Source organism: Manis pentadactyla, chromosome 8 (genome assembly GCF_030020395.1).
Source record: "Manis pentadactyla isolate mManPen7 chromosome 8, mManPen7.hap1, whole genome shotgun sequence".
Taxonomy (NCBI): Eukaryota; Metazoa; Chordata; class Mammalia; order Pholidota; family Manidae; genus Manis; species Manis pentadactyla.
Genome location: NC_080026.1, coordinates 96,768,248 through 96,793,304, shown reverse-complemented (window position 1 = coordinate 96,793,304; position 25,057 = coordinate 96,768,248). Strand labels below are relative to the sequence as shown.

Genomic DNA, 25,057 nt, shown 5'->3' with positions numbered 1-25,057 from the left:
CCACTTTTTTCTCTTTTAAATCTGTAATTCTGCCTTCTTGTTATTGCTTGCTTTGTCATTAATCGCCTCAGGACCTTGATTTCCTAGCAACAGACTGCCACCAAACATTTGGCTCCTGTTCAACATTTTCTTTGTGAAAAATGGCACTGCTGTTGCCGCCTGGGCTGCTGCAGCTAGACTGGCTGTGTAAGTGCTCTAATAATGTATTCCACTGGAAAAAAAATCACATGATATGGGGTGCAATGACTGAGCTCAGTTAATTACTGAGCTGGGAAGTTTATCTACAGTCTAAAAGCTGTGTTGAGGAGAAGGGGGATACAAGGATTAAAAAGGTGCTCTTTCCATTATCAATAATTTGCAGGTGAGAACTTACCAAGAAATATTTTATTCTTCAGTTGACATGTTTTTGTTGAAGTTTATTTAGGAAAGGATACAAAGGGCCAATGTCCCTCAAATATTGCTTGACAAATTTTTTCTCTACAAGATCGCCCCCAAACACACAAAAGAATAACAGAGCAGTTTGCTGCAGTTTTAAAAAGCAAATTAACCTATTTGTCAGCTGTTTCTTTTTCTACCTAAGGGAAAAAATCATGTGTATATGTAAATACGCTATGATATGGTAGAATGAAGTTTTCATTCACAACATGAATACCAGACAAGATGAAAATAGAACAATTCAAAATACTGTGTTTTGATATATTGTACACTTAAATAACATGGTATAATCAGTAAGAGAAAAAAGATGCTATCATTATTTTTGAAATGATTCAATTTGGATTGAAGGAAATCAGACCTTATATATGGGAACCTAGTGATAAGGTGGTTATTTTTGCCATTTTTTACTTGGTAGAGTTATTGAGATTTTCCATGCCTAAGAAATACTACCATCCCCAGTAATGATAGTTATGGAAATTAACATGGCATGTCAGATATGGTTCACTGATACCTTGCTTCAGTTCTCAGAAATATGGCTTTATAAGACTGGCATGTTTCAGGGTTGCTGTCAAGGCTATAATAATTTAATATACCCAAGAGTACACTAAGTATTATGGAAGCATCTGTGAAACTAGTTAAGTCAGTGGACATTCCAACTCTTACCAATGTCTCCATATTGCATTAAAAACTATAGTCCCAAATCAGCTAATCTGAGGAAGTGAAAATGCTACAGCTTACCTGAGCACATCACAATGAATACTTCCACAGACTGAAATAAAAATAACATGAGAGAATATATATAAAGGAGCACTATTAAAAGGTCTTAAGTTATATTAAGGTAGTTAAAATATATAGATATTCTTAAAGAAAGCAAATGAAATAAAGATATTTGAATGATTTTTTTGGAATTCTGCTTATCATGGCACTAAACCACATGACTTTATCAGTCTGATTCCTCACTTTAATAGGTTTTTACAAAAAACAACTCTTGATTGTTATAAGGAAGCAAATATATTTTACAATCAGAAAAGTTATAGAAATCAAGAATGAATATTTTCTAATATGGAACTATAACTAGAATTATATATCATTTTAGTTCACTATTTACTATAACAGAGGTTCTTGATCTGGGCTCCATAAATTAGGAAAAAGTCTTTTGAAATTTATGAAAAATTACATGAAAACTGTAGAAGTAAATATATTTTTCTGGAAAGTTTCAAAACTCAGGAAAGATTAAAACCACTACTCCAATCATATCAACCTACCTGAGAAATACTAGTCGATATTTTTAAGTAAAATATTATTTTATAGATTCAACTTAGTTTATCATAGCTGTCAAATTAAACAAATGTTAACCTTACAAGAAACTGCATATCTGTAAAAATAGTTATTTTTGAGGAATGAATAATGGACTACAGTGCTCTTTTACTTTATTATGTTTATTTTTCTGGAAAAGATGAACTAAAATATTTTTGGTGGGTTATTGTAAACTTTGTATCTTATTTGATTGTGGCTCTGTCATGTCCCTTAAACTTAGCAATAATATAAAATACATGGCCTTAAATTCTTTACAGAATGAAGAAAGAACGAACTACACTGAAAAATAAATACAGAAACATCTTTCTACATTGATAGATAGTAACTGCACTAGAGGGGGTGAGGATTTAATAATATCGGTAACTGTAGAACCACTGTGCTGTACATTTGAAACCAATATGAGATTGTATATCAATGATGCTTCAATAAAAATAAATCACACGATAGCTAAAAAGAAAAAAAGAAAAGAAAAATGGATATAGAAAATGAGTAGTCAGGACAGCAGAGGAAGGGTGGAAGTTTGGACAAAAATAAGATATTTGGGGTAAGGGAATTACAAGGGAAGATGGGAAAGAGTTAGAGGGAAAAGCATTCAAGGATTTATCACCATTTAAAGAAAAACTGATGCCAGAAATCTGTATAGACAACAAGAGGAATGCAGGTTGGAAAAGCAGTAATCTATGTTTCAGAACATCTTCAACTATTTAAGACTTGCTAATGCTCCTAATTATATCAAGACAATGTCAGAGAAAAAGATAATATGAATATATTTTAGAAATCTAGAGCATTCCTCCCCTCCAGCTTCCAGAAGCTATTTCCACGGGGTAGAGAGAAAACACATGCAAGACAGAAGAGTTAGTCAAATAAGCCCTATTATATAGCTGAGAAACCTATATTGGTCTGAAATTAGGTAATGGCAAGTATGGATTTATATATAAACTTGCCTTCCTGAGTAAGTAATAGACGGGAAGAAAACTGTTTTCTCATTTACTCATTCCACTTTACCAAATATAACTTTTGAAAAACTCCATCTACTGCATGTCATTGATCTAAAAAAAAAACAAACAAACAAACCGCTAAATGATATTTTAAATGACCCCCCAAATATGGTAACACATCTAGAGCAAACAAATGACATCAAAATCTTAAAGGACTCTCTTTAGACACCTGCAAAAGAGAAATGTGTAACAGGAAGAAATAAAAATAGACTTATTACAACTTCCATTACATATGTCCAAGAACAAAGACATAAATTCATTATTTGTCTAATTAGGAACAATTACAGCATTTGTAGCCATAATACCTGGATATCATTGAAACTACTATAAAGGATGTGAACATAAAATTGAATCCAGGGGCCATGGGGAATAACTGCTAATGGGTAGTATTTTTTTGTGTGTTGATGTGAATGTTCTAAAATTAGATTATGGTGATGGTTGCAGAACTCTAAATATACTAACAGTCATTGAATTGTACATTTTAAAAGGGCAAAGTTTCTGGTATATAAATATCTCAATAAAGCTATTAAAAAAATTAAATTCTATTTTACTAATCTAGAAGGATAGAGACAACAGAACATATGGATTAAATCATATTAAGCTATTAAGATTCTATAATATGTAGAGCAAAATATGTTTAAAAACAGATACACTACTACAGATACTACTAGCCTGTTTATGTCCAGTTGCATACAATTTCAAAGATATCACAACTAGCACATAAAAATGTACACTACTGTCATAATGTTTATAAATTTCCCCTTTCTTAATCATGTTTATGAAACAGTTTTAGTAAATCATCTTCCCAAGCAATTGCTGATTGGTCTGAAATATATAAATAAAGTAAATGGCAGTGGAAACATTTTAGTAGATGGTTTGTTAGTTCATTTGAGGCTGTACAAGGCCTACTGTCATAACAGCTAAGTGCTATACATATGTTTATATTCTTATCATTCTAAGGCAATTAGCACATAGTGTGGTTTCCAAACTCATAAAATTCAAAAGCTTCATTATAACACAAGTCCAAAACACAAAACACCCAATCTTTATCTTTAGAAGTCAGAGCTTCTTTAACCAATACTTATTTCTACTAAGACAATTCTGTTTAAAAATAACCTTACTTTAATACTCCCCCTTCTTAGAGTTTTACTTTTGATAGCAGCCAAAAATAAGACTTAACAAAAATAGAGGAATATAGGAGTAAATTATTCAACTTGGATAAAATATTTACCTATAAAAATCATGAAGTATTAATCTAAAAAAATAATACTGTTATAATTAGAAATGAATACAAATAGGATGCTACAATCACACTATTATTTGAAAATTCTTCTAGCAAGAATCAAAGATTTTCTCTATTAAGGAAGAAGAGAAATCATTTGCATAACTCACTGAACATCAATACACATATGGAAAATTTTTTTAAGTTAAAAATTGAATTCTAATGCTAATGCTTAAGAGGCAACATAATTAAGTCTTTTTATTATTTCTCTCCACATTATATCTGAGTTAAAGAAAGATATTTTTAATGCATTTTGGCCTTTGAAGGAATGGCAAATTTGCATGTAAAATTCTAAACACCTATATGACAGATTAATATATACTAAGTGTCAGGAATTATACACAAACACGAAAGGCACCAGATAAGGTGGGCGGGGGGAGGGACCTCTAACTATTCCTTCTCATTTTTTAAAAATTTATAAATGTAATACTTAAGGTCACCTGCAAGAATATTTTCAAATAAAAGTTTAACAATTTATAATTAACCCTTAATAAAGTCAGTGACTTTAGTATAAACAATGAAGTTTAGAATAAGCAGTTAAAAACACTGAGCAAAAAATACAGGAATAAAGCAAATGATAATTACTGACTTGACCAATATAATGGGAATTCTAATAAATAAAAGTTCAAAATCTTCATTTAGAACACTGATAAAATGAAAAGTTAGAGGTAGGTTCAATAATCCCACCTCCTTACCTAATAATCTCAGGAAAATACTATAAAGCTTCCAAAAAGTACTTTAAATTCTATCTAAATGTTTTTATAAAGAACTGACTTATCATTAAGTCAATCATCATTCACAAATTGTTTAAATTTAAAAAAAATCCATTAGTTTACTTACTCTGCCAAAGTATATTAATTGCAACAGTGCAGCTTTCAAAGGATGATATTACAAAGGGTTTTTCAATGGTCTAATAAGGTGGTGAGTAAGCTTGTATGTTAGTGAGTCCTAAGTTAGTAAAACTTTTCCATTTTCAACTGTCCAGATTTGAAGGGGAAAGGGCAGAGAGTTAAGTCTCAAATATGTATATTAAAGGAATAGTTATATTCACTTCCTTTTACATTAGTCCAATTTCTATTAGGTTACTATTGTAAAATAAACTCATATTGCTTCCATTTGAACCTGTTTAAAATCTTTTCACAGCAGAGCTAAGAATACTAGCTGACACATAATAAATTCTGGAGATAATCAAAATGATCTTCTAAAATTTGTAATTGTTTTACTGTAAACATAACTTTCAGTAAACACAAATACTGCTAAGAAAATAGCAATTACACACTTCATTTACAGTCATCCTAATTTGTTATCCAACATTCATAGAAAACATTTCTAACATGAAAAATTTCAAATACATCATCTCTTAGACTAGATTTCTTACAATTTACCACAACACATCATTTTAAGGATGTCAGTTATTGTTTTCTCCAGAGAGCAAGTTTCCAGGCTGAAAAGCAGAGAGAATATAAATATAGTTCATAAATCTTCCATTGGGGAGGCTCTGGTAGCCAGCACACACTGGGTGGAATACTGGACAGGAGAGAGCTGCTTGAATAAAGAGGTACAAAATAAGAAATAAGGAGATCTGCAGAGGTTTCCATCAAATCTTTAGCACACGTGCAAGCAGAAACAACCCAATGCCATGGTAAGAACCAGAAAAAAAACCACATGGGATAGAATAAGTAGACAAGAACATTAAAATAGTTGTTTCAACTATATTTCCTAACTTGAATATGGCACATGGCAACATGAGTATGTAAAGTAAATATGGCAGGAGAAAGAGGCCCAAATCAAACTTCCAGAGATGAAAACTGTACTGTCTGAGATAAAAATATACTAGATTGGATTAATGGCATAGTAGACATTGTAATAGAAACAATGAGTAAACTTTAAGATACAGCACTAGAAATCAAATAAAATGAAGGACAGAGAAAAAAAATTAAAAAAAGAAATGTACATCACTGAGCAGTGAGACAACTTCAAGTGGCTTAACATTAACTGGGAGACCCCAAGGGTGGATGGGGATGTGGAGAGAAAAGTCAGATACAGAAAGCTTTCTATATTGAAAAGACCCCTTTCAGAGAAATATAAAATGATACCAAGGTGCATCATAATGAAATTGTCTAAAACCGGGGATAAAGGTAAAATCTTAAAAGAAGAAAAAAGATATATTAGATAAGGAGGAACAGACTTCCTTTCAAACAACAGCGCAAGGTAGAAGACAGTAAAGGAACAGGAACTGGATTTATCCTCCAGTCTAAAACAACAACAAAAAATAGACACAATGCATCAAACAATGGTTTTTAAGATAGTGCATATCAAGGATGAAAATCAGTGACCTTTGAAACATGGGAAACAATCCAGATGGACCCTAAGACTGAATCACCTTACTGTCTTGATAGAGCTCCTGGCTATAGCACAAGAAGTGGGACCTGGAACAGAGCCCAGCCAGATAAGGAGATAGAGATGAGAGTCTGGGAAGATCAGAGCAGTTAGAGCAGAATACCAGAGAAGAGAAATCTTTACAGAGGACCCTAGAAATCTACAGAGGGTTCCCCTTGAATATTCACCCCAGATCAGAGCCTGGGGAAGAACCATCTAAAAGATTTAGGGGGAACAGTACCTGGGGCACATATAAGTCTGGGAATAGTACCTCTTTCCATCATCTAGAGCAGAAAAACTAACAATTGATGTGGCATTGCATAGAGTTCAGGCATGTCTTACCTCAATAGTAGGGAATATTTAGCTTTAGATCATGGTTTCTTAACCTTGGCTTCACTGATATTTTGAAATGGCTAATCCTTGTTATATGGTACTGTCCTATGCATTGTAAGATGCTTACCAACATTCCTGTCTTACACCTCCCACTCACAACTCTCAGTCATCACAATGAAAAATGTCTCCTCACTTTGCCAAATATCCCTAAGGACGATTTGCCAATCATCCCTGGTTAAGAACCACTGCCACTGAATGAGCACTATTATGGACCCACCTGACAACATAACCGTATCCAAAATAAACCTCAAGAATGTTTATATTAAAAGGTGAAATGCATGATGTTTGATGACCAACAATTACTAGATATACAAAGAGGAAGGACAACACAGCTTTTAATGAGGAGGATAATTAATCACTCAAAGCTACCCCAGAATTATCACAAATATTAAAAATTAACAAAGAAAGACTTAAAACAGCTCTTTAACTGTATTTTATATGTCCAAAGTTAAGTAGAGACAAGAAAGAGATGAAAGACAAGAATCAATCTTCTAGATATGAAAATGAATGAGGTGAAAAATTCACTGCCTGGGATTAATGACAGTTCAGATATTATAGAAGAAAATATTAGTAAACTAGAAGACATAGTAAAAGAAACTATCCAAAATGAAACATAGAAAAGAGAACCCACAAAAATGAAGAGGGTGGAATAACTAAGCTATGAGACAACATCAAGTAACATAACATATGGGTAATTTGAGACACAAAAGGCAGCAGTGCAGCAGAAAACAATTGAAAGAAATATGGCTGAAAACATTCCAAATATAATAAAAACTATAAACCCACAGCTTTAAGATATTAAACAAACCCCAAGAATAAAAAATATAAAAAAGAATACACTGAAGCACAATATAGTTAAACTGATAAAACCACTAATATAAATAGAAAATCTTAACTGTAGCCAAGGTTGGAGGTGTGTGGCATGCTACATCCAGTGGAACAAAGGTAAGGGTGTGAGGTTTCTTATCAAAAACAATGCAAGTGAGAAGACAGTACAGCAATGTTTTTCAAGTACTGAAATACTAAAAAAACTGTCAACCTAGAATTAAATACCTGGCAAAAATCTCTTAAAAATAAAGGTGAAAAAAGATGTTTTCAAACATGAAAAAACTGCCAGCATTCACCACAAATAGACCCAAATACATGAAATGCTAAAAAAAAAAACTCTTCAGTCAGAAGGAAAATGATATGAGATGGAAAGCTAATTCTAAGCAAAAGGAATGGAGAACACTGGCAATGGTAATTAAATTAGTAATTAAAAAAGATTATTTAAGTCTTTGTAAAAGATGTTTGACAATTTAAACAAAAATAATGTTTAACTTACATAGAAGTAAAATGTGTTTGTTGTATAGTATGTAAATCATATATTAATAAAGCTGTTTAAAAAATTAATTGAAATTAAAAAAATTAAAATGTGTGACAATGATAGCATAAAGGCTAGGAGAGGTGAAATTAAAGCATGCTATTTAGGTTCTTATACTATACGTGGAATCATATTAGTATTATTTGAAGACAGACTTTGGGGAACTAAAGGTGTACACTATAAACTCTAATGCAATCACTAAAATAACAACAAAAAAAGAGAGATTGAGCCAACAATAGAAATAAAAACACCAGATTAATCAAAAAAAGACAGGAAAGAGAAAAAATAGAATGAAGAATAGGAAAATGGAAAATATTACAATGATGAACTCAAATATAACCATATTAATAATCACATTAAATGGGTACAAACTTCCTAATAAAAGGTAGACATTGTAAGGCTGGACAAAAAAATAAGATCCAATAATATGTTGCCTACAAGATGTGCACTTTAAAGACATAAATGTAGTATAAATAAAACATTGGAAAAAGATATACCATGATATTAACAGTCAAAAGAAAGTTGGATTGGCTATATTAATATCAGAGTACCAGACTATGTCTGGAGCAAAATATATTATCAGGGATAAATATTTCAAAATGATAAATGAGTCAAATAATCAATCCTACACCTTTATGGACTTAAAAACAAAATCTCAAAATACATGAGAAATAAATCTGAGAATTACAAAGAGGAATATACAGTTCCATAGCAGTAGTAGAAATATCTGTCCTGAAAGTCTCCATATTTAGAAAGTAAAAAACACACTTATGAATAACTCAAGAGTCAAAGATGAAAGCAAAAGAGAAAGAAGGTATTATAAACTGAATGAAAATGAAAACACGACATACCAAAATTTGTGAGAGAGAGCAAAACCAATGCTTAGAGAGAATTCTATATTATTAAATGTCTACAGTAGAAAAGCAAAGTTTCAAACCAATGAATTATTCTCCACCTTAAGAAACATAACAGAGGGGCAGAAGATGGTGGCGTGAGTAGAGCAGCGGAAATCTCCTTCCAAAACCACATATATCTATGAAAATATAACAAAGACAACCCTTCCTAGAATAAAGACCAGAGGACACAGGACAATATCCAGACCACATCCGCACCTGAGAGAACCCAGTGCCTCGGGAAGGGGGTAAGATACAAGCTCCGGCCCGGCAGGAGCCGAGCGCCCATCCCCCCAACTCCCGGCGGGAAAAGAATAGGCAGAGCGGGAGGGAGACGGAGCCCAGGACTGCTGAACACACAGCCCCAGCCATCTGGGCCAGAGTGCAGACACAGTATGTGCCCAGGGGGCCCTGGATACTAGGAAAACAGGGCAGCAAGAACAGTGAGCGGGCACCAGAGGCCAGGCGCCGGAGGACATAAGAAAAGCGTGCAACCAATTTTTTTTTTTCTGTTTTGTTTTGGTGAGCGCTTTTTGGAAGTCTTAAAGGGATAGGGACCTCAATACTAGGGAAACACGGCAGCAAGACCGGTAAGCAGATGCCTGAGGCTGGCGCTGGAGAATAAAGAAAAACGAGCGGCCACCTTTTTTTATTTTTTTATTTTTTTGGTGGTCGTTTTGTTTTGGCGGGTGCTTTTTGGAAGTCGTAAAGGGGCAGGGCAGGACACTTAATCCAGAGGTAGGGAATCCGGGAATCTCTGGGCACCCTAACCCCTGGGCTGCAGGGAGCAGGGAGGCCCCTTACGGAGATCAATAGCCTCCTGGCCACTCCCGCTCCAACGCGACTCCACCACTTTGGAGTAGCTGCCCGAGCCAGGCCACGCCCACAGCAACAGCGGAGATAAACTCCATAGCAGCCGGTCAGGAAGCACAAACCCTGTCTGCGCGCAGCTGCCCAGCACAAGCCACTGGAGGTCACTGTTCTCCCAGGAGAGGAGGGCCACAAACCAACAAGAAAGGAAGTTCTTCCAGCCGTCACTCGTCCCAGCTCTGCAAACTACTCCTATCACCATGAAAAGGCAAAGCTACAGGCAGACAAAAAATCACACAGATAACACCAGAGAAGGAGACAGACCTAACCAGTCTTCCTGAAAAAGAATTCAAAATAAGAATCATAAACATGCTGACAGAGATGCAGAGAAATACGCAAGAGAAATGGGATGAGATCACAGATGCCAGAATGGAGATCACAGAAATGAAACAAACTCTCGAAGGGTTTATAAGCAGAATGGATAGGATGCAAGAGGCCACTGATGGAATTGAAACCAGAGAACAGGAACGCATAGAAGCTGAAATAGAGAGAGACAAAAGGATCTCCAGGAATGAAACAATATTGAGAACTGTGTGACCAATTCAAAAGGAACAATATCCGTATTATAGGGGTTCCAAAAGAAGAAGAGAGAGGAAAAGAGATGGAAAGCATCTTAGAAGAAATAATTGCTGAAAACTTCCCCAAACTGGGGGAGGAAATAATCGAACAGACCACAGAAATACACAGAACCTCCAACAGAAAGGATCCAAGGAGGACAACACCAAGACACATAATAATTAAAATGGCAAAGATCAAGGACAAGGAAAGAGTTTTAAAGGCAGCTAGAGAGAAAAAGGTCACCTATAAAGGAAAACCCATCAGGCTAACATCAGACTTCTCAACAGAAACCCTACAGGCCAGAAGAGAATGGCATGATATATTTAATACAATGAAACAGAAGGGCCTTGAACCAAGGATACTGTATCCAGCACGACTATCATTCAAACATGACGGTGGGATTAAACAATTCCAAGACAAACAAAAGCTGAGGGAATTTGCTTCCCACAAACCACCTCTACAGAACATCTTACAGGGACTGCTCTAGATGGGAGCACTCCTAGAAAGAGCACAGTACAAAACATCCAACATATGAAGAATCGAGGAGGAGGAATAAGAAGGGAGAGAAGAAAAGAATCTCCAGACAGTGTATATAACAGCTCAATAAGCGAGCTAAGTTAGGCAGTAAGATACTAAAGAGGCTAACCTTGAACCTTTGGTAACCACGAATTTAAAGCCTGCAATGGCAATAAGTACATATCTTTCAATAGTCACCCTAAATGTTAATGGGCTGAATGCACCAATCAAAAGACACAGAGTAATAGAATGGATAAAAAAGCAAGACCCATCTATATGCTGCTTACAAGAAACTCACCTCAAACCCAAAGACATGTACAGACTAAAAGTCAAGGGATGGAAAAACATATTTCAAGCAAACAACAGCGAGAAGAAAGCAGGGGTTGCAGTACTAATATCAGACAAAATAGACTTCAAAACAAAGAATGTAACAAGAGATAAAGGGCTCAGTCCAACAAGAGGATATAACCATTCTAAATATATATGCACCCAACACAGGAGCACCAGCATATGTGAAACAAATACTAACAGAACTAAAGGGGGAAACAGACTGCAATGCATTCATTCTAGGAGACTTCAACACACCACTCACCCCAAAGGATAGATCCACCGGGCAGAAAATAAGTAAGGACACGGAAGCACTGAACACACAGTAGAGCAGATGGACCTAATAGACATCTATAGAACTCTACATCCAAAAGCAACAGGATACACATTCTTCTCAAGTGCACATGGAACATTCTCCAGAATAGACCACATACTAGGCAACAAAAAGAGCCTCAGTAAATTCCAAAAGATTGAAATCCTACCAACCAACTTTTCAGACCACAAAGGCATAAAACTAGAAATAAACTGTTCAAAGAAAGCAAAGAGGCTCACAAACACATGGAGGCTTAACAACACGCTCCTAAATAATCAATGGATCAATGACCAAATCAAAATGGAGATCCAGCAATATGTGGAAACAAATGACAACAACAACACTAAGCCCCAACTTTTGTGGGACACAGCAAAAGCAGTCTTAAGAGGAAAGTATATAGCAATCCAAGCATATTTAAAAAAGGAAGAACAATCCCAAATGAATGGTCTAATGTCACAATTATCGAAATTGGAAAAAGAAGAACAAATGAGGCCTAAGGTCAGCAGAAGGAGGGACATAATAAAGATCAGAGAAGAAATAAATAAAATTGAGAAGAATAAAACAATAGCAAAAATCAATGAAACCAAGAGCTGGTTCTTCGAGAAAATAAACAAAATAGATAAGCCTCTAGGCAGACTTATTAAGAGGAAAAGAGAGTCAACACAAATCAACAGTATCAGAAATGAGAAAGGAAAAATCACGACGAACCCCACAGAAATACAAAGAATTATTAGAGAATATTATGAAAACCTATGTGCTAACAAGCTGGGAAACCTAGGAGAAATGGACAACTTCCTAGAAAAATACAACCTTCCAAGACTGACCCAGAAAGAAACAGAAAATCTAAACAGACCAATTACCAGCAACGAAATTGAAGCGGTAATCAAAAACGTACCAAAGAACAAAACCCCCAGGCCAGATGGATTTACCTCGGAATTTTATCAGACATACAGGGAAGACATAGTACCCATTCTCCTTAAAGTTTTCCGAAAAATAGAGGATATGGGGATACTCCCAAACTCATTCTATGAAGCTAACATCACCCTAATACCAAAACCAGGCAAAGACCCCACCAAAATAGAAAACTACAGACCAATATCCCTGATGAACATAGATGCAAAAATACTCAACAAAATATTAGCAAACCGAATTCAAAAATACATCAAAAGGATCATACACCATGACCAAGTGGGATTCATCCCAGGGATGCAAGGATGGTACAACATTCGAAAGTCCATCAACATCATCCACCACGTCAACAAAAAGAAAGACAAAAACCACATGATCATCTCCATAGATGCTGAAAAAGCATTTGACAAAGTTCAACATCCATTCATGATAAAAACTCTCAGCAAAATGGGAATAAAGGGCAAGTACCTCAACATAATAAAGGCCATCTATGATAAACCCACAGCCAACATTATATTGAACAGCGAGAAGCTGAAAGCATTTCCTCTGAGATTGGGAACTAGACAGGGATGCCCACTCTCCCACTGTTATTTAACATAGTACTGGAGGTCCTAGCCACGGCAATCAGACAAAACAAAGAAATACAAGGAATCCAGACTGGTAAAGAAGAAGTTAAACTGTCACTATTTGCAGATGACATGATACTGTACATAAAAAACCCTAAAGACTCCACCCCAAAACTACTAGAACTGATATCGGAATACAGCAAAGTTGCAGGATACAAAATCAACACACAGAAATCTGTGGCTTTCCTATATACTAACAATGAACCAACAGAAAGAGAAATCAGGAAAACAACTCCATTCACAATTGCATCAAAAAAAATAAAATACCTAGGAATAAACCTAACCAAAGAAGTGAAAGACTTATACTCTGAAAACTACAAGTCACTCTTAAGAGAAATTAAAGGGGACACTAACAGATGGAAACTCATCCCATGCTCGTGGCTAGGAAGAATTAATATCGTCAAAATGGCCATCCTGCCCAAAGCAATATACAGATTTGATGCAGTCCCTATGAAACTACCAGCAACATTCTTCAATGAACTGGAACAAATAATTCAAAAATTCATATGGAAACACCAAAGACCCCGAATAGCCAAAGCAATCCTGAGAAAGAAGAATAACGTAGGGGGGATCTCACTCCCCAACTTCAAGCTCTACTACAAAGCCATAGTAATCAAGACAATTTGGTACTGGCACAAGAGCAGAGCCACAGACCAATGGAACAGACTAGAGAATCCAGACATTAACCCAGACATATATGGTCAATTAATATTTGATAAAGGAGCCATGGACATACAATGGCGAAATGACAGTCTCTTCAACAGATGGGGCTGGCAAAACTGGACAGCTACATGTAGGAGAATGAAACTGGACCATTGTCTCACCCCATATACAAAAGTAAACTCAAAATGGATCAAAGACCTGACTGTAAGTCATGAAACCATTAAACTCTTGGAAGAAAACATAGGCAAAAACCTCTTAGACATAAACATGAGTGACCTCTTCTTGAACATATCTCCCCGGGCAAGGAAAACAACAGCAAAAATGAGTAAGTGGGACTATATTAAGCTGAAAAGCTTCTGTACAGCAAAAGACACCATCAATAGAACAAAAGGAACCCTACAGTATGGGAGAATATATTTGAAAATGACAGATCCGATAAAGGCTTGACGTCCAGAATATATAAAGAGCTCACACGCCTCAACAAACAAAAAACTACTTTTTTTGAGTAGTTTTTCAGAACTACTCAAAAACAAACTCTGAGCAAACTATAGTTTTACCTGGCAATGTCAAAGAGTGTTCCTTTTTGAAATTGCTGAAATATAAGCTAAGTGATATCATCTGGAATATATTTAATATTTGTTTCTGATATTTGTGTCTGAATATACCAAATTTCAAAAGTAAGTGTTTTCTTTATTAGTGACCCAAACTGATCATTCTACACTTTATATAAAACTGAACGTATATGAATAGTTAATATTACCATAAAAATTCCATTCACCCAAAGTTGGCTGGATGTGTTATTGTACATAATTGTTAAAACTATGAGTTGTTTTCAAGTTGGGTCTATACTACTATAAAAATTCCATTTCCCCAAAGTTGGCTAGATGCATTACATGTGCATAACTGTTAAAAGTACGAGCAGTTCCAAGTTCGCTTATAATTTGGGGTCCTGTTACTGTATATTGAAATAGAATTGTAATTGTCCAGTTAAAAATACATTTTCATCAAAATATACTGTCATATTTCATCATCAATATAAATAATCCCAAACTTTAAGCATGTGTTCTATGAAAATCAGGTGTTCAAATATAATATGGCTTGGAACAGTACATAAATCCCACCTAAAGACTCACACTACATAAATATACTAATAAGAAAGTAATAAAAAATGAGACCATTTTGGGAAATAAAATAGAAGAGAGTCAAGAGGGGAAAATTTTTTTCTCATATCCTGGTAGAAGAGGTAACATGACTTTCCTCTATATAACCCTCTAAATGTAAGCATTTATTTGACAGTTTAAAGGGCTGGGATTTGCTATATAGAGGAATCAATAATCTTGTAAAGCCTAAAGCAGTGCACACAAACATGCTGTATGAGACAATAGCACTAAGCTAAAAGAAATAATTATATTTTGAATAAACATATTTCTACTGGATAATCAATTTTGTACATGTCTTACCAGCTGTTTCACAGCACAGGTAGTGAATGGCAACAGCTGTTATATAAAAACCATGTACTATATGCATATGAAGTACTTTTAGGTTTTCACGGGTATCTACTTATTTCTGATCAGCCACATTTAACTCATATTAAATAAAAATAAGGTATTCATGTGGTGATTAATTCAGGAGGGTATTTAGAATGGTCTTATTTTAGAAATGAATTCTTAACCAATTATTTTTATGTCAGAAGATTTAATAATTCAAATTACATGCTGCTCTTATTCCCAGATTTAAGAGATTTGTCAGGACCAATGTTTCTGAAATATTAAATTAAAAGGTGTCATGGTAATTACTATGGAATAAATAGCAATTAAGATTTTTTAGGCAAATAAGCTCAAACTGTTTGCAGTCAATATTTATACTACTAATTTTTCCCACACAATGTATGTATCATTCACAAATAGCCTAAAAATACAAAATAAAAATGTGCAGAATTACTTCAAAAGGTCTTAAGAAAATGATTTAATATATAATTCAATACTTGGTTAAGAAACATCTATGCATAATGTATTCAAAAAGAGGCAGACATGAAGGTAAATAATATAAATTATGTTACCATAGAATGATAGTATTTCTATTCTGCATTTATATTAGTGAAAATAACATACGGTTTGAGATGGGTAAATAATTTACAGGATAAGTATAAGACAATTATGTAAAATACCATCAGCCAAAACTAAAATATAGTGTATAAATATGTACCAGAATTTAAGTTAGGTAAATACTTACTGCTATATAATAAACTCTTGCTTTTTCTACTAACATCCAGTTTTTCTCCATATCAAGATGTTTTTCCTTTTTGTAGCAATTGGCAGCAGCAAGATTAGCTACAAGGGACCTAAAACAAAAACAAAAAGCAAACAGGTTTTACTTATACTATAGCTGAATTTCTCTTGTATTTCTAGATAATTAACACAATATTTTGTAAATTGTTACATTTTAATTAATTCTTCAAATTGCTGTATATCGATTTTAACAAATGTAAATAAAATTGTTTTGAGAACTTTTTGATATTTCCATGTTACCTTTGAGATAAACAGATTGTTCTAAAATACCAAATGGCATTTTGAAACTGCAATTTATATTTCCTTTTGATACTAAAATGATAAATTATCTACTTTCTACATTTTAATAGTTAAAAGTTCAGTTAAGAAACAAAGCTACTATGCCATTATGCAAAAAATATATATACACATATACATACAACTAAAAATTTCTGTTTTTAAATATCAGCATTCTAGACATTGATATTTAGTCTAATACTTTAAAAGCCAAGTATGGGAATAATTTTGCAAAACACAAAATAAATGTAGACTATATTTACTATGAGGGATTATTTGCAAATCATTACTTTTTTTTATTAAGGCTGAATTTTGTTTATTTAGGGAATTACAAAGCATCTGTGAAATTTCCTCTTTATGGTCACTTTTTTTTATTGAAGTATCATTGCTATACAATCTTATATTGGTTTCAAGGGGATCAGCAGTTATCCACTTCATTAAATCCTTACCCTCAACTAGTGCTGTTACTATCTGTCAAAATAGGAAGACGTTACAGAATCACTGGCTATATCCTCCATGCCATACTACTATCCCCGTGACCAACTTATATTATGATTGAGAATTTTTGTGTCCCATTGTCCCCCATATAGTAACTACCAATCACTTCTCAGAGTCTACTGCTGCTCTGTTCATTTTGTTTTGCTTTGTTTTTGGAATCCACAAATAAGTGAAATAATATGGTATTTGTCTTTCTCGCCTGGCTTATTTCACTCAGCATAATACACTCTAGGTCCATCCATGTTGTTGCAAATGGCAGGATTTCCTTCCATTTTATGGCTGAATAATATTCCATTGCATATATGTACCACATCTTCTTTATCTATTCATCTATTGGTGGACACTTTGGTTGCTTCCATCACTCAGCTATTGTAAATACTGTGGTGATAAACACGGGGTGCATATATCTCTTTGAATCCGGAATTTTGTTTTCTTTGGGTAAATTTCTAGGAGTAGAATTACGGGGTCTAACAGTATTTCTATATTTAGTTTTTTGAGGAACCTCCACACTGCATTCCACAGTGGCTGTACCAATTGACATTTCCACCAACAGTGTAGGAGGGTTCCCTTTTTGCCATATCATTGCCAACACTTATTATTTCTTGTCTTTTGGATAGTGACCATTCTGACTAGTGTGAAGTGACATCCTATTGTAGTTTTGATTTGCATTTCCCTGATGATTAGTGATGTGGAGCATCTTTTTATGTGTGTCTGATTGTTGTGGCTAGGACCTCCAGTACTATGTTGAATACAAGTGGTGAAAGTGGACATCCTTGTGTTGTTCTTATTTTAGAGGAAAAACTTTCAGCTTTTTGCAATTCAGTATGATGTCAGCTGAACGTCTGTCATATATGGCTTGTATTATGTTGAGGTACATACCCTCTGTACCCTTTTTGATGAGAGTCTTTATCATGAATGAATGAATTTTGTCAAATGCTTTTTCAGCTTCTATTGAGATGATCATGTGGTTTTTATTCTATTGTTAATGTGGTGTATCATGATTGATTTATGAATATTGTACCATCCTTGCATGCCTGGATTAAGCCCCACTTGGTCCTGATGGATGATCCTTTTGAAGTACTTTTGAATTTGGTTTGCTAATATTTTGTTGAGGACTTTTGCATCTATGTTCTTTAGGGATATTGGACTATAATTTTTTTTTTTTTGTAGTGTCTTTGTCTGGTTTTGGTATTAAAGTGATGCTGTCCTCATGGAATTTTAGTAGTATTCCCTCCTCTTCTACCTTTTGGAATACTTGAAGAAGGATGGGTTTAAGTTCTTCTTCAAATGTTTGCTAGAATTCAGCTGTGAAGCCATGTGGTTCTGGGACTTTTTGACTGCCAGTTCAATTTCATTGCTGGTCACTGGTTTGTCCAGATTTCTGTTTCTTCCTGTGTCAGTCTTGAAGGCTGTATTTTCCTAGGAATTTGTCTATTTATTCTAGGTTGTCCAATTTGCTGGCATATAATTTTTCATAGAATTCTCTAATAATTTTTTGTATTTCTGTGGAATCTGTTATAACTACTACTTTTTTGTTTCTAATTTTGTATATTTGTGCTGTTTCTCTTTTTTTCTTAATAATTCTGGGGAGGTTTGTCTATTTTGTTTATTTTCTCAAATAATGAACTCTTGTTTTGTTGATTTTTTCTATTGTTTTATTCTTTTCCATTTTATTTATTTCTGCTCTGATCTTTATTATGTCTCTCCTTCTACTAACTTTGGGTTTCATTTGGTTCTTCCTTTTCTGGTTTCTTTGTGAATTTTGACTGTTTATTTGGTATTGTGTCTTGTGTCTTGAGGTAGGCCTGTATTGCTATGCAGAACTGATTTTTCAGCATCTCATATATTTTGGATAGTGGTGGTAAACATTACCAGCCCTATCTAAAACAATTTATACAAATATATTAGGTTCCACAATTTGGATACTGAATTAGTTAGTGAGAGTTTCCCCTAGTTCCTGACTTTCAATATCATCTAAACAATACTGACCACCATAAGCATAATATTTGCATATAAATTAAGCTTTTGACATCTGGGAGACTTAATATTATCATAACTGTTGTGTAAGATAGCAATTTAGTATGCAAAAACAATTTAGCAATTTTTACTCTAGCCTGAGTGGCAAAAAAAAAAAACTTGACCTATTTCTCATTAAGGGAAAACTGCACCTGCATATTAAAGTTGGTTTTAGGAAAACAGAAAATGGGAAAGGTCTAAATAAGTATATTTCAATGTTTGAACAATGGGTGGTCTTATTTATTGAAACCTTAAAATCATAAATTTCTTCTCTTACACATAAAAGGTTTGAAGATGGCTTTGGCACCCTAATTAATTGTGATAGTTATATTTTGGTTATTTAATGACCACTGAATAGAGTAGTGTCAGGTTTTTAAAGGTCAAGGAGTAAGTGAAAATAAAGTGGGTAAGAAATGGGAATGCAGCAAGGGGAAAGAAGGAAGAGGAAGGAAGACAGGGAATAGAGGAGGACAAACTAAATATTTGTAGCTACATGAAATGTAAAATGTCTAGCAATTCACTATTTTAAAAGAGATATATATTCTTCAGTGACTCTAAAAATAGACTATCTAGGAAAGTTACTTTGATTTTCCCCTACAAATGAGGAAAAAGCCTTGCTGATGAACAATATGGTAATAATGATATTGGCAATGCATGAAAGTACTGAAGGAAAACCTCAGTGTACATGTAAAAGGCATGAATACAATCAATTCACGGAAATTCCTGAGAATTACATTTCAAGTTCACATAAAGAAGGATTTTCTAATAAGTAAAGTTGTATAGAAATGTAATGGGCTGATTTTTGAGTGGTGTGTTACCCATGACTGGAGTTGTTTCATACGAATAAATGACTATTTATCAGAAATGCTTTAGATGACCTAATTCATATGACACTGGATATAATGTATTTTATAGATGTTAAGAAATACTTATGTATACTGTATATATATCTATGTATTTGAATATTCCAATCTCAGGCTATAGTGAAAGGACATTCTTTCTGATCCCAGTTTCAGCAAGAAACTATCTAAAAGACACTGAATAAAATGTTTTACTTTTCTGATCCTAACTACAAAGAGTAAAGATTGGATTGGAGAATCTCAAAACTTTCATTCCAAACTCTCATGAATACAAAAGAAGGTTCAACAAAGGTAATTTTTTTTAAAGGAAAAATGGTATAAGGCAGGACTTTATTAAAGCAGTTTAAACATGAGATCTGGATTGCAAATTCAGACTGAAATTCAGATTTTACTATTGCTTAAATAGCCAGTTAGAACAGGGCTTCCCTTGGAATTACACTGACCTATTGTCACCAGTGATGCACACAGCACAAGTTCCTGTTGGTTGTTCTGTCTGCTCATAGTAATAAGCATCCACATGGGCTTCAGCAGCTTTCTTCTTCAGTATCTCCCCAAATTTATCTATCCCAATGGATCCAAAAAATGTTGCTATTTTGTGTGGCTGCTGAATCATCCACTGGAAAATAGAAACATGAATAATTTTAATAAGTCAGAAGTATGCTACACATAGTTCAGTATTATGCCATGGAGAGTGGAATAAAAGTGATGCTTTGTTAGAAGCTGTGGATGTTATGAATGCATTTTCAATCCTGTACTAACATTTATAATAAGAAATATGATGTAACAACCATATAACATCTTCTTATGCTATGTTTGGGGAAAGAAATAAAGTATACTGGTGAAGAACCCAGAATTTAGTCATATAAACCTTAGGTCAATGCTAGCTTGATTCAGGAAAATAACAGTGAGTCCCAACCAGAAGTGGCATAGCACTGTCATTAAAAGAGCAGAATCTTTATTGGAGACTTGAGTTCAAATCTTACCCCTGTCACTTATTAGCTTTAAGAAAAATGAGAATTAGAAACACATATATCCTTTTAGTATATATACATCTTTTAGATGTTATATATATATATAATTTTAAATTTGCTTATTTCATAAAATGAAACAAGTAGAATAAACAGAGGTGCTACTGCCAGAGATCCAGAGACAGTCGTGTTGGGGCTGAGTCCTCACAATGTCATTTCATTTAGTAGAACAGCTGCCAGCCATGCACAACAAAAACAACTGTGAGGAAGGTGACCAGCCTTCGCCCATGCCACCCCTCCCCACCCACCAGCTGGCCTCAATAGTTTCTGGATGGAGCAACCCACGAACAGCAGCAATGGCAATGAAAATGACAATGGGAAAAATATGGGGCTGGAACATATACCTTCCTCAGCTATCAAAATGGAGACATGGAGAAGATTCGTTTGAATGCACAAAATGAATCAGGCCATAGTAGTTCAAGAAGCAGTTCTCACTGTGACAGCCTTTCCCCACAAGAAGATGGGCAGAATGTTTGATATGGAAATGCATACTAGCAGGGACCATACACCTCAGTTTGAAGAAAAAGCTGTACGAGGAGGGAGAGGCGCTGATGCTTTGAAGCAAAGTATAGACTAGGTGTCCATCTCATCCAGTCACTCTGAAAACATTCTACCTAAGGAAGTTCCACTTCAGGCACCCCAAATGGTCTATTTCTCTGAGCATGACAAAAAGTGAAGCCATCAATAAAGGGAGTATTTTCTTCACAGAATTTCTTAAGGTGCTCATTCCATCTCTCTTCCTTTCTCATGTTTTGGCTTTAGGGATAGGCATCTACATTGGAAAATGACAGAGCGCACATTCTGCCAGCAACTACTGAGGAAAGAAAAGGCCCTGGAAAAGCATGTGACCTGTGAAGCGGTGCACTGTCACAGTAGTTTATTTGAACATGAGGCCATTGTGAGCATTACCCAACCACCCACCGTATTTTTACATATGCAAGTTCCAGTAACTCTCAAATCCAGTATTTTATTCAAACTCTGATGAGGCACTTTACTAACCTCATTCCCTTTTTGGCCTGTAAGACACTTCAGAATTTCCTAACAGAGTTTATTGTTATTTAGAAATTTGCGAAGATGGTGGAATAGGGAGGCAAACCTAGTTTGAAACCTAGGCCACATGCACACAAAGGGACCAACTACAGCAAATACAACTAAGCCTAAAAAATGAACTGAAGACTGCAGAACACACCGTCTCCACCTGGGGATAAAGTGGCAGAGCCTTGACCAGGTGAGACCCCAGGCCTTGCCCCATCCCCAGCCCACAGCAGGAGGAAGAGGAATGGAGCGGGGAGTGATAGGTTCTCAAGAACTCTGCACACCGAGCCCTGGAGATCTGCTCTGGGAACACAGGTCCACATTGCATTGGGTTCTGGTGATTAATAAGACTGGACACCAGGACAGTTGGAGCATTCTGGGAGGCTGAGACACGAGCCCTCTATAGAGGACAGTAATGCTCCACAGGTCCTGGTGAGACCTGACACAGACTGAGTAGTTTGAAAGACTTGCCAGCAGTAGGAAGGGAGCCAGAGGGGTGAGGGTTGGATGGGGCAGTCTCTGCAGGAGGAAGGACAGGTGGACAATACCTCTGGAGCCCTCCCTTGGCTTAGCAGGTGGAGCACTCTCAGGAGCCACAGATGCTCCATTCCCCTTGCTGGCAGCTCAGCCCTAAGGTGCTTCTCTCCATACCACAGACACACCAACACTCCACTGGGCCCAGCAGCATCAGACTTTGCTGCCTGGCAGGCAAAGGGGGACTCTCCCAGCTTTCCCAGCTCTGTTTTGGCCCAACAGGGTGAGGGGAGGGGATGCCTGCAGGAGCCAGCTCTGAGAGCTCCTTCCTCCCCATGGGTGGCCAAGCCTGGTGTTGCATGCCTCACTGCTGCTAGGTGATGCCACAGGAATAGCTGCTGCAGCAGCTGCGGCTTGATTACCTCTACCATAGGCAGGGCCTCCCACTGCCCAACTATCTACCACTGCTTGCCCGCGCATCTCTCCACTACACATGTCATGCCACCACCATGAGCCTGTGAGCCTTTCCACCATGCCAGTTGCTGCTTCATTGCTCTTGTGTGCCCTCCCACTGCAACCAGTGCTAAGCACTTCAGGGATCTGCAGTCACGTGACTTGCCTCCTGTAAGCCTGTGCATCATGTCACTGTGCAGCACACCCTGCAACCACCCCATCACCTCATTAACTCAGCAGTCCCACCATTGCTGCAGGGCAGAAAAAGGGAAGCCCCGCCCATAATGACCACAGCAGAAGTGCCACTGCTCTTATTACAAAGGGCTAGCTGAGGAAAACTACCAGCCTCAGCAGACTGAGACAAACCACTGCCTGCAGAGAGACAGAAAGGTGACCCTGCACATTGCCCACCAACATCAAATGAGGTTCCACAGCAAAGGAGAACCAGGTACTGGAGAGGAAAGAGTCCTGAGCTTCTGGACATACAGGATGTGTTCTTCATAAAGCCATTACTCTCTAGACCAAGAAGCATAGCAGAGCCATCTAATACAAAGGAAGAAACACAGAAATTCTGACAAAATGAGGAGACAGAGGAACATGTTCCAAACAAAGCTACAGAATTAGACACCAGAAAGAGGGCTAAATGAAATAGAGACCACCAATCTTCTTGATACAGATTTCAAAGTAAAAGTCATAAATATGCTCACTGATCTGCAGAAACCTATTAAAGATCTCAGGGAGGACTTCAACAAAGATATACAAGAGCTGAAAGATACAGCAACTGAAATGAAACACAAAATAGAGAGAAAGAATAATAGATTGCTGCAAGTAGAGGAGACAATCAATGAGATGGAAATTAGAGAACAAGAACACAACAAACTATGGAACTGAGAGAAAAAGAATCTCTAGGAAAGAATGATAAGCAAGCTGTGTGACCAATCCAAATGACACAATATTCACATAATAGGGGTACCAGAAGGAGAAGAGACAGACAAAGGGATACAAAGTCTCAGAGGAAATAAATGTTGAAGATGTCCCCAATTGGGAAAGGAAATAGACACCCAGGTCATGGAAGTGAGGAAAACCCCTAACAAAAAGTAATGATAGGAAAAAATCAGCAAGACATACAATAATTAAAATGACAAAAATTAAGGATAAGGAGAGAGTACTGAAAGGAGAGAGAGAAATATGATTACTTATAAGGGAAATGCCAATAGGCTGTCAGCAGACTTCTCAGAAGAAACTTTACAGGCCAGAAGGAAGTGGCATGAAACATTTGATGTACTGAAACAGAAGGACCTTCGACCAAGAATTCTCTACCCAGGAAGATTATCATTTTAACTTGAAGCAGGGATTAAACAATTTCCAGATAAACAAAGGTTCAAATAATTTATAACAAAACCAGCATTTATAACAAAACCACTAATATAAGATATGTCAAAGGGATGGAAGTAGATAGAAACATTCCTAAGGTTAAATAATCTTGACTATGACATCTAAAATATAAAGTGTGGAAGAGAGAAGAAGTAAGTACTTACAGATTGTGTTTGAAATAGAGCAATCAGCAACTTAATATAGACTGTGATAGAGTCAGGAAGTTATCCATGAACCTTTGGTAACAACAAACCCACAGCGTATAAATTATACACAAAAAAATTAAAAAAGAGAAGAAAGGAATAGAGAGGAGCTATAATAACAAACAGAAAATAATAAACAAAGTACATACCTACTAATAATTTCCTTAAACGTAAATGGACTGAATGCACTAATCAAAAGACATACAGTGGAGAGGAGGAGCCAAGATGGTGGCATGAGCAGGGCAGTGGAAATCTCCTCCCAAAACCATATATATTTTTGAAAATACAACAAATACAATTACCCCTAATGGAGAGACCAGAAGATATAGTACAACAGCCAGGATACATGTACATCTGCAAGAATTCAGCATCTCATGAAGGGGGTAAGATACAAAGCTGTGGCCCAGCAGAACCCGAGCACTCCCACAACCCCAGCTCACCAGCAGGAGGGAAGGAGTCGGAGTGGGGAGGGAATGGAAGTGCAGGACTGCTAAATAACCAGCCCTAGTCATCTGCACTGGGAGCGCAGACACACAGTGTGTGGTGTGCTGGATATTAGGGAAACGGAAAAGTAAAATCTGCGAGTGGGTCCCCACAGCTGGATCCCCTTGGACAAAAGAAAAGGGAGTGCTTCTTGAAAGTCTTAAAGAGACAGGGGCTTAACAGCTGGACGGAATCGTCCTGGCACACTCAGCACAGCAGGCGGGGAA

The 25,057-nt window shown here is 36.0% G+C and overlaps 1 protein-coding gene and 1 pseudogene across 4 annotated transcripts in view; one reads left to right on the top strand and one right to left on the bottom strand.

The window, feature by feature from the left end:
• The window catches only part of ADK (adenosine kinase), a 577,911-nt gene that overhangs the window by 264,850 nt on the left and 288,004 nt on the right, over positions 1 to 25,057 (bottom strand). For all 4 annotated transcript variants that reach the window (XM_036928604.2, XM_036928605.2, XM_036928602.2 and 1 more), the window contains exons 5-6: positions 20,224 to 20,396; positions 16,075 to 16,183 (exon numbers count right to left, since the gene is read on the bottom strand). In XM_036928604.2, the coding sequence (XP_036784499.1) occupies positions 16,075 to 16,183; positions 20,224 to 20,396 (282 nt within the window). The remainder of the gene's footprint in view (positions 1 to 16,074; positions 16,184 to 20,223; positions 20,397 to 25,057) is intronic.
• LOC118933798 (BCL2/adenovirus E1B 19 kDa protein-interacting protein 3-like) lies at positions 20,793 to 22,497 on the top strand (annotated as a pseudogene).